Raw genomic sequence first — 11,306 nt, forward strand, 5'->3', positions numbered from 1 at the left:
CATGCCCAGGGAGAGGCAGAACGACCCGCAGGCAGTTACGATCCCATCTGGGAGAGTGAAGAGGCCACTGAGAGCTTTCACTTGTATCAGAGCCGGCTGCAGGGTTTCTGGGCGAGACACCCATGGCTGTGGTCAGGAGTGGGTCTGGTCTCACTGCCCACTCTGCCTTGTGCTTGCCCCTGGCGCAGGTATCGTGCGGGCCTCCAGTGTCTTTCCCATCCTCAGCACCATCCTTCTCCTCCTCGGGGGACTGTGCATCGGCGCGGGCAGGATCTACAGCCGCAAGAACAACATCGTCCTGAGTGCCGGCATCCTCTTTGTAGCCGCGGGTAAGTGCCAGCTGGGGGCAGCAGAAGGAGCTTTGGGGGATCACACGCACGTGTGGTCACCATTGCCAGGAGTGTGCATGCTGGTGGGAAGGAAGAATTAAGTTAGCTCTAAAGGGCCAGGTGTGCTGTGGTGGGGCTGGTGCGGGGGGACAGGGAGTGATTGTTCCTGAGGTCTTTCTTTGGTGGTGACAGGAAAGGTGTCAGCTGTGGCCGCACGCACGGTGACAGTGCTAAATGCCATGGAATCGTGCCTTTCCAAAGGGACCGTTTTATGTTGTGTGGATTTCACCCCACCCTCTCAAAAAGCACCAGGGGTGCAAAGTACATCCCAGATGGGGGATTGGGTGCTTTACAAGCCTATAATAGGGTGGGGTGGCTGAGTCAGAGGCCAAGGAGGAACCTCGGGGACCGTAGACAGGTCAAGAAGAATAAGGGCCCGTAATGGAACAAACAGAACAATAGCTGCTTCCTTAGCACTACACTGGGTCACATATTACATGTAGGTGACAATTACACAGAAGGATTGCATAGGCAGCAAGCAAAGACTACACTGTCTATAGAAGGGACTTGAGCATCAGATTTTGGCTTCTACAGTAGAATCGTATAGAACCAATCTCACATAGATACTGAAGGACAGTTACCCCTAAGAGAAAAGTAGGTAGCAAGCTGGGCATTCCTGCAATCCTATCACTTGGGAGGCAGAGGCAGGAGGATCAGGAGTTGAAGGCCAGCATCAGCTACATTGAGAATTCAAAGCCTGAGTTACATGAGGCCCTGAATGAAAATGGAGAGGGAGGACCCAGAGGAGATGGCTCCTTACCCACCTCACAAGCATGAAGACCTGAGTTCATCCCCAGCACTCACACTGGGTGTGGCGACATGTGCCTGTAATCCCAGCGCTGGGGAGGTGAAGAGCAACAGACTCGTGGGGCTCACTGGCCAGCTAGCCCACCCTGAATGGAGAAGTCCAGGCCAACGAGAGGTCTCCAGGCATCAAAGAAGGTAGACAGCATTTCTGAAGATGACACCTGAGGAGGTCCTCAAGCCTCCACACACATACCTGCCTGAACACACTTGTACCCACACACATGCACACACATACACACCAAAAAGAGAAAATTTGGACTGGAGAGATGGCTTAGTGGTTAAGGCATTTGCCTGCAAAGTCTGAGGACCCATGTTCAATCTCTCTCCAGATCCCACATAAGCCAGACACACAAAAGTGACGCAAGTGCAAGGCCGAACATGTCCTCTAGGCGGCACAAGCATCTGGAGTTCAATTGCAATGGCTGAGGCCTGGCCAGTTCCCTCTCTGTCTCTCTCTCTCTCTCTCTCTCAAAAAAGTTGTTTTTTTTTTTTAATTTTATTTATTTATTTGAGAGCGACAGACACAGAGAGAAAGACAGATAGAGGGAGAGAGAGAGAATGGGCGCGCCAGGGCTTCCAGCCTCTGCAAACGAACTCCAGACGCGTGCGCCCCCTTGTGCATCTGGCTAACGTGGGACCTGGGGAACCGAGCCTCGAACCGGGGTCCTTAGGCTTCACAGGCAAGCGCTTAACCGCTACGCCATCTCTCCAGCCCTCAAAAAAGTTTTTTTAAAGAAATAAGTAAATATAAAGAACTACAAGGCTGGGCTGATGGCTCAGTGGATAAAGTACTTGTCACACAATTGTGAGCACTAGAATTGGGATCCTTAGCACCCACATAAATGCTTTGTAGACATGGTGGCTACCTGCAACAGCAGCATGACGGAGGCTGAGACACAGAATCCCCAGGGCAGGCGGGCAGGCAGGCAGGCTAGTCTAGCTGAATTGGTGGGCTCTGGCTCCCGTGAGAGAGCCTGCCTAACCAGAATAAAGAGGAGAGCTATCAAGGAAGATAGCTAGTGTCAATCTCTGGCCTCCACACACACACACACACACACACACTTATGCACTCACATGTACACACACCATACACTCACAAGCAAAAAAAGAGAGAGAGACTGGGGAGGGGGACTGGAGAGATTGCTCAGTAGTTAAGGCGTTTGCTCACAAGCCTAATGACTGGTGTTCAATTCCCCAGTACTCACATAAAGCCAGATGCACAAGCTGACACATGCATCTGGAGTTCGTTTGCAGTGGCTGGAGGCCCTGGCGCACGCCTACTCTTTGTCTGTCTGTCTTTCGCTCTGTCCCTCTCTGCTTACAAATAAATAAAGATATTTTAGACAATGGAGAGTGAGGAGACATTCATGAAGGAGGGGACTAGCCACTAGTCCCTCCTCTGACCACCAGTTCCCTGTCCTGTGAATCCTGTGTGTGTCTAACCTCTGTCTCTCTCTCCCCTCCACCCCTGGCCTCTCCCTACTGCCCTTCCAGGCCTCAGTAACATCATTGGCATCATCGTCTACATTTCTAGCAACACGGGTGACCCCAGTGACAAGCGCGACGAAGACAAAAAGAACCATTACAACTACGGCTGGTCCTTTTACTTTGGAGCTCTGTCATTTATTGTGGCGGAGACCGTGGGCGTCCTGGCTGTAAACATTTACATTGAGAAAAATAAAGAGTTGAGGTTTAAGACCAAACGGGAGTTCCTTAAGGCCTCTTCCTCTTCTCCTTATGCCAGGATGCCAAGCTACAGGTACCGGAGACGGCGCTCCAGGTCCAGCTCGAGGTCCACTGAGGCCTCACCCTCCAGGGACGCGTCTCCCGTGGGCCTCAAGATCGCCGGGGCCATCCCCATGGGTGAGCTGTCCATGTACACGCTGTCCAGGGAGCCCCTCAAGGTGACCACGGCCGCCAGCTACAGCCCCGACCAGGATGCCGGCTTCCTGCAGGTGCACGATTTCTTCCAGCAGGACATGAAGGAGGGCTTCCACGTCAGCATGTTGAACAGGCGGACCACCCCGGTGTGACCCACGCACCCCTCTCGGCACCGGCCTCCCCCGGAGTGGCTGTTTGTGAGACATGACACGGTGACCCTGAAGACCACAGACAATGAACTGAAGCCAAGTACCAGCCACCCTGGCCTCTGGAAGATGTCGTGGGCTAGCATAGAACAAAGGAAGCCAGGAGACCAGAATCAGGGCGGAGGCAGAAGCTGGCCCTTGACTTTAAAAAAAAAGAGGGGGTGTCTTGCCACCCCTGAGTCTCTGAAATCTCCTAGGAGACGCAAGAGGTTTTCTGACGCTGCATTAGCATGCCTGGCCTGCCTCTTGGAAACCAGTCTTGCCAGAAGTGGATTTCAGACCCTCACCCTTGCCTGGGTGAGGCATCTCCAGACACGGGACTTCTGGGTGCTCATGGGCTCCTTTCTAACCACAAGTACCTATGTCCTGGAGCCAGAAATGAGGATTCTGACATTCCGCTCCCTTCCCTTCCGTGTCTCCATTTCTCAGCTTCTCCCTCACACCCTGGTGGGGCTTGCAGAAAACGTTGTTCATCCTAAGGAGAAAGCTCTGTGGCCAACTGGTGCTTCGGCCTTGTGCTGTCCTGGGGCCGGCTCCCCTGCGCATCAAGAGACCCAGGCCTGGGAAGGAGTCCCAGGTAAAGGTGGAGGCTTTGCTGGCTTTCCTATCTGCTTCTGGGAAGTTTCTCTTACACTCAGAATGGATGGAACTGAACCTGAAGGTCTAGAGAATTCCATGGGTCAGAGGAAAGACAACCACAGAGCCTCTTGCTATGTCCCTCCCCACAAAGGGCCTACCTGGTTGGGGAGAAGGGTGGGCTGTCTCCCCTCCAACTGATGCTTGGCAATGGAAGCCTAAACTTAAAAGCAAAGGAAGTATCAGCATGAACAATGATCAAAAAGATCGGAATAGGCAACCATTTCCAACTGGTCATGACCTACTGAAAACCAATGCCAGGAAAGCAAGTTTCATCCACGTCCTCATCTGAAAAAGCAGCAACACACCCCCCCACCTGCCGTTATAATTTATTCTGCCAGCGTGAGGAAGGCGGGGCGCAGCGGGGCGTTTGGCTGAAGGTGCCGGGCGGAGTCTTTCTGCCTCCTCGGGACAGAGAAGTGTCGGCACTTTGGAACGAAGGAAGCGAGTGTTCTGTGTTTTGTGGGGTTTTTGTTTTGTTTTGTTTCCAACTATTTCTCCCCTTCCGAGGCAAGCGAAGAACAGAAGCGCATCCAGACTTGGAGGAACTCTCTGGAACATGGAACTTACCCATTTTCTATAATACATGTGCTTTCTAAGGATAAAGGGTTTCTTACTTTTTGAGACTTCTTAAATCCAGTCTTGAACAGTCGTCTGTGATCCCAGTAGCTGTCTCAGTTTAGAGGCGACAAGCCCATTCTTACCTCAGCCACCTGCCCATGGAGCCCCTCGGGGAGACTCGGGCCTCCAGACGCAGTTCTGTTTGGCCTGGTAACGACCTTCGTCTTCCCCCCGCTGGCCCTCCACCCCCAGGAGAAGACAGCCCATGTCGTCATTCCAACCGACTGCCCGTGTGCCAGTGAGCTGAGATGTGGGTGTGCCAGGTCCCCTGCGTGCTTGCTCGAAATGGCTCCCCAGTATGTGTCTAGGCACGCACCACAGTGTCCGGGTGCGTGGCCAGTCCCTGCTGCAGGTCCCCTTCTGTCCCTCCTTCCCCAACACCTTCACCTCCCCCGCACCACCATGCCAACGTCTCATGAGGCTGAAGCAAACCGCGTCACTCAGTGAGGCCCAGGACTTGTCTTCTGTCTCTTCCAAAAGTCCCACGTCCTTGCCATTGCTTTCACACAGGCCACCTCCCCAGCCGTGGTTCCAGAAGTCTCTGGGATGCCACAGAGAAAGCTGTGTTCCAATGAATCCTACCTCTTGCCCAATCCCAGGCAGAGAACACAGGGCCCACTCCAGGGACCAAAACAGAGTTTAAAAAAAAAAAAAAGGAAGAAGAAGAAGAAGAAGGGGAAGAAGTGACAGAGGGACAGGATGCAGGGAGCAAAGCCACTTCAAATGCCCACCCTTCACAGCCTTTCTCCTACTGCAGGCTCCATGCTGGGGGTCCCCGCCTGGCCCTCCCTGTGAGGCAAAGGGAGCAGAGCTGGCTCCCTGCTGCTGCCAGCCTCAGACCTGACTCTCCTCCCGGGGGGGGGGGCCCAAGCCTACCTTCCCGCCCCTCCTCCCACCCCACTCTGTGTCACCAGTGAAGCCCCCATGACCCCAAACCCACCAATGGCCTGGGGTTGTTAGTTCTGTCTTTTTTTTTAATTAAATAAAAACATTTTTAAAATGTCTTCTCAATGTGGGGAGGTGGGGGAGGTTTGGGGGAGCTCCTAGTGCCCCAGGTCTCCAGCCACCAGGGACCCCCCAAGAGAGGGAGGCTGAGAGAGAGATAGGCAGACACTTCCTGACAAGTCCAGTTTCTCTGGCTTGAGTGTCAGTCACTGGCATGTCCCTAGGACACAGGCTCTTCTGGGTAGTACTGCTGGGCTGCTTGTCCATAGATGAGACAGGACAAGGGCAGGCTACCCCAGAGATAGAGAGAGATAGACATCTAGACAGCTTAGCAAGCTACTCTGACCTCAGAACCCACCATCATGCCAGAGCCAATGAGGCCACACGCATTACTTGGTGGTTAGCCAGCCTGCATTCCCCTGCAAGTTCTGAGATGATGAGAAACTACAGGAATCCAAGCTGCAGAGCGTGAGCTTTATGACTTCTGATGTTGGGCCAGAGAAAGTGGCCCAGATAGGAGACCACTGGGCTTTTCTCTGCTGATTCAAGATCGAGCTACTCAGTCCCAGGCAGGGCAGCCATCTGCCACTGCACCCAGTACAAGGAGGAACAAGGTAACAGAGAACATGGCCCAGTGGCCCAGGCTGTACTTGGCAGACTCTGAGATCACATGTGACCTCCCTTGATTCTACCCATGATGCAGCCTAAGGACCTCTCCATCCAACGACACCATCTCCTATCTTGTAGAACAATGACTTGGCATTATTATTGTTTTGTTTTGAGTCAGTCTCACTGTAGCCTAGGCTGACCAGGAACTTACACTGTAGCCCAGACCAGCCCTGAACTTTTTAGTGATCTTCCGACCTCAGCTTCTCCAGTGCTGGGATTAAAGGTGTCCACCACTATACCTGGCTTAGGCTTAGACGTGGAACCTTTTTCCTAAGATATACTAGCTCTGCTTCTTAACCTCTTTCTTCCTGCCTTAGAGGAGCACCTGGGAAAAACATGTTCTCAGGTGTGCTGAGCCACCAGGTCAAATGTCCAGGGGCGTTCAGGCTTTGGCCAGGTCCCACCAGTGGCCAGTGTGTGGGGCTAGCAGTGCCACCAGCCTGGAGCCAATGCTGCCCAAGGAGTTCGCATCTTCTGCCAGAATGCCCATGGCCACCGTTTATTCTTAGCCCTGAGGAAACCCTGGCTCAGCAGAGCTGCCTGGTCATTCTGGGTAGACTCCACGCCAGGCTGGTCATTCTGGGTAGACTCCCACGCCAGGCTACACTTAGGGATTTGATAGCAGCAGCTCGGGGGTCACATGGCGACATGCTTAGGTCAGCGCACATCTCTGGCTCCAGGCTGAGGAGATGGCGCCATGGTTAAAAGCCTGGCACGGCCAGAGAGTCTGGGTTCCCAGGGCCCACATAAAGCCAGATGCGGTGGCACACATCTGTGACCCCCGTGCACCTACTGCAGTGGAAGGCGAAGTCCAGAAAACCCTAAGACTCCCAGGCCAGCTAGCAAAGCCAAGACAGACCTTGCCTCAAACATGGTGGGAGGCGAGGACTGACATCCTGAGGCGGTCCTTCGACCTCCATGCGGGTGCATGCACACACACGCACGCACACGCACACACACCGACTCCATAACTTGCAGTGTTAAGTCTATTAGAACCGACACAAGTCAATGTTCTTGTCCCCTGATGAAAATACCCCAAAATATCAAGTTTTGGCTCAGTAATCCTTATTATGGCCTTCACTTGTGTTGCTTAGGGTAGGCTAACTACAGTCAGCAACCCCCAAATGTAACGGTATAAGAAGAGAGTAGAAGTTCATTTCTCTCTCTATTTATTTATTTTTTTTTTTATTTTTAGAGAGAGGGATGGGCATGCCAGGGCCTCAGCCACTACAATTGCACTCCAGATGCTTGCACCACCTGGTGGGCATGTGCAACCTTACACTTGCCTCACCTTTGTGCGTCTGGCTTACGTAGGATCTAGAGAGTCGAACATGGGTCCATAGGCTTCTCAGGCAAGCACCTTAACCCACTAAGCCATGTCTCCAGCCCAGAAGTTCATTTCTCACATATATGAAGATCCCTCAGCAAGGACAGGAAGGCAGTCTCTGCTCCACACGGTCACACAGAGACTCGGAGGCCCATGTGGGCAAGGTTGCTGAGCACGGATCTCCAGGGCAACAAGAGGGGGTGGTCTGCTGGGGTTACAGGACCGCTTTCTGTCCGTGTGACAGAATTCGTGCACATGATCCCCTCTACGAGCAAGGGAAAGGAGGAAATGCAGCCCAGCGGGAGGTATGGAAAGGAAAACAGTTTGAGGAAAAGCTGGCCAGTTTAAGGCCCCGGGTGGACATCTTTGGGTACCTCTTTCTCTTTTGCCAGCCCTCTCCCTAAGTTCTTAAAAGTGAGGTCTTTCTCTGGGACAGTGTCAACTTCTCTGTGTCCTGAGGCCTGTCCTTTGGCTCCAACATAATATCTGGTCTCATGTGTGCTTCAGATGTTCCATGTGTAAAACGGGCTCACGTTACCTTCAAACAGGAGGACCACGTTTGAGCTGGTCCCATACTAACAGCATCATTGAACACACACCCAGCAGGGCTGGCAAGTCCTTTAGGAATTGCCTCACCCCACTTGCTCATCATAGGAGAATTAAACCCAGAAAGGTGGGAGTAAGTAAAGGAAGGGAAGCAGTATTTTTTTATATAATTTTCATAACAGCCACGAAAAGGGAGACACCACCAGTGGGGGATTATATTGTACCCCAAACGGCTGTTACCAGTGTGTGGAGGCATTTTTATTTTTCTTGGAGAGAATGCAAGTAAATCAACTGGGGGGACACTGAGGAGGCTTACAAATAGACTCCGTATAGAATAACCTGTTCCAAAGACCAGTCCTGCCGAGGCTGAAAGCCCCCCACTACCCTGACTCCACATGGAGGGGCACAGCAGAGCCATCTCTTGTGCAAGATCACACAGAAGGTCTCACTTGCATCCAGGTCACGAGCCTATTAGGAAAGCTCGTGTGCTCCGAACGTTCCCTCTCCTCACAATGCCCTTAGATTTTTGTTTGCTTCCTCTTCACTGTTGAGCCACCAAGTTTCAGAAATAGAAGCTGAGAAGAGAAATGGAAAAATGGCCTTTGTCAGGGGTGAAGTCTTTGTCCCTGAATTTGGGAACAGAATGATGATTACCCCGAAGCCTGGCCCAGCGCGACACAGGGATTCGCAGCTTAGTGGTGTCCTCCTCTGCCCACAGCAGCTGCAGTGCCATGGCCAGACAGAGGGCCAGAAAGACGGGGATCAAACCCCAGCTCCCCCTTCCCTTCCTACCAGGGCAGCGCCAGTCAAGTCACCAACTTGCCAGAGCCCAGTTCCCTCTGTCAAAAGAGAGTAGTGCCTTACCACCAGGGCACGCTGAGAAATGGATTTAAGCAAACAAACACTCAGAAATACTCAGTTCAAAGGGTGGTATTGGAATATTCCAGGGCACTTGTTAATAGCACTTGTCCTGGTCAGCTTTACATTGCCGGGAAGAACCTCCCAGCCAGACACAGTTTATGGGAGGAATAGGATTTATTGAAGCTTACCGATCTAGAGGAAGTTCCTTAATGCAGGAAGAAGCTGACCCCTGTCACAGGCCCGGAGAAAAATACCACCAGCAGGACCACAGCAAGCCACTCCAGGAACAAAACAGCAATAGCAAAACAGCAGGGACCCAAGCTCAGACTTCTGTCTGCATTCAGATCCACCCCCCGTAATACCGTAGTACCGTAATACCGTAGTACCGTAATACCGTAGTACCGTAATGCCATAGGGCTGGGCCCTAGGATCCACCCACAGTGATACCTCCTCCAGCCAGGCCAGAGTTCTAAGTTACAAGCTTTAATAAACTCCTGAATCTGTTGGGGTGCGGGGACATCCATGCAGACTACCACAACACTCAAGTTGTTTCCCATGATGGATTGTTCTAGAACGAACCCTTGGAGGTCTGCTCTGAGAAGCAGACCGGTGACCACGCCCCCACCCATCCAGCAGTACAGTGGCACCTGGCAGAAGCCTCCTGGGGCCATCTGCTGATGTTCACTTACTCAGCCTTCCGTGTTTCCCAGGCTGTTAGGTAGTGATGCTCTTTTTTCTCTTTTTGGCCTCACCCAACAACCCCTGCATCCCTCCGGAGCATCCCTGGCTTCATAAACCTGACCCAGGCTGCAAAAGTCCAGGGCTGTCCATCCTCCAAGTGCCCTGGAAATCTGGCTATGCCAGCAGGGTATGTCCTTGGTGCCCAGTGAGGCACCACTGGAGCTGGATCCAAGGAAGAGATGAGAGCTCAGAAGCAGTCACATGACTCCTAACTGCCTTGGCTGGTGCCAGACACAACACCCAGCTTCCCAGCCCCAAAGATGGAAGGAAACACACCAAGGGAACCGAGAACCCAGAGGGGAGATGGAACACGTCTCCTGATGGAGGTATTTTTTATATTTGCAGCTTTCAACAGAACTGCTAGGAAGACTTTTGCAGTCAAAGAGGGTTGTAGGTTCCTATGCTTACGCCAGCTTAAGAGGGGCATCTCTCTCTGGGCTGGAGAGAAGGCTTAGCGGTTAAGCGCTTGCCTGTGAAGCCTAAGGACCCCGGTTCGAGGCTCGGTTCCCCAAGTCCCACGTTAGCCAGATGCACAAGGGGGCGCACGCATCTGGAGTTTGTTTGCAGTGGCTGGAAGCCCTGACACGCCCATTCTCTCTCTCTCCCTCTGTCTTTCTCTCTATGTCTGTCGCTCTCAAATAAATAAATAAATAAAAAGAGGGGCATCTCTCTCCCCGGCCTTTGTCCCCTGATAAGCATTCTAAGGGATACAGAAGCCCCTATGAAACACATCCCACAAATTAAATTGTGAAATGTCTGTGTTTCCTAATTCTAGAAATAATAAGTTTATCTGTTAAAAAAATGCAGGGCTGTAGGAGACCATGCGAGGGGAACAGGAAGTGATGAGAAGGGGCCGTGGACAAGGGGAAACATGTTGTATGAAAGCAGAAAGAAGATTAAATTGAGGGGAAGGCAAAGGAAGGGACAAGGGGGGAAGGGAAGCAAAAAACTTGTATAAAAGCACCATCATGTAACCTAATTCTTTGTGAGCTAATAAAAAAATTTAGGTCTCGAGAGAAGGCTCAGTGGTTAAGGTGCTTGTCTGCAAAGTCTGGCAGCTCTGGTTCTATCCCCGCACCCACATAAGCCAGATGCACAAGGTGGCACGTGTGTCTCGAGTTTGTTTGCAGTGGCTAGAGGTCCCGGTGTGCCCCTATTCACCCACTCTCTCTCTCTCTAATAAAGAAATAAAATATTTTTTAAAAATGTAACCAGGGCTAGAGAGACGGCCTGGAGGTTGAGGCAATTGGCCTGCAAAGCCCAAGAACCCAGGTCTGATGCCCCTGGACCCACATAAGCCAGATACATAAGGTGGCACATGTGTCTGGAGTTCATTTGCAATGGCCAGAGGCCCTGGCATGCCCATTCTCTCTCTCATAAATAAATAAATAAATAAATAAATAAATAAATAAATAAATAAATAAATTTTAATTAACAGTTAAAAAGAAATCCAGGGCCGGAGATGTGACTCAGTAATATAATACCTACCTAACATGTGAAAAGCCCTGGGTTTGAATCCCAACACCAAAATAAATCAAGATAAAACAAAATAAAATTTTTTTTTAATTTTATTTATTTATTTATTTGAGAGTGACAGACACAGAGAGAAAGACAGATAGAGGGAGAGAGAGAGAATGGGCGCGCCAGGGCTTCCAGCCTCTGCAAACGAACTCCAGA

The 11,306-nt window shown here is 51.6% G+C and overlaps 1 protein-coding gene across 1 annotated transcript in view; it reads left to right on the plus strand.

Annotated features, from left to right (window-relative positions):
* Positions 1–5,223, plus strand: part of Cacng4 (calcium voltage-gated channel auxiliary subunit gamma 4) — an 87,250-nt gene extending 82,027 nt beyond the window's left edge. The window contains exons 3-4 of the mRNA XM_004655129.3: positions 189–329; positions 2,691–5,223. Of these exons, the coding sequence (XP_004655186.1) occupies positions 189–329; positions 2,691–3,229 (680 nt within the window). The 3' untranslated portion in view covers positions 3,230–5,223. The remainder of the gene's footprint in view (positions 1–188; positions 330–2,690) is intronic.
* The last annotated feature ends 6,083 nt before the right edge of the window (positions 5,224–11,306 follow it).

Source organism: Jaculus jaculus, chromosome 9 (genome assembly GCF_020740685.1).
Source record: "Jaculus jaculus isolate mJacJac1 chromosome 9, mJacJac1.mat.Y.cur, whole genome shotgun sequence".
Classification (NCBI taxonomy): domain Eukaryota; kingdom Metazoa; phylum Chordata; class Mammalia; order Rodentia; family Dipodidae; genus Jaculus; species Jaculus jaculus.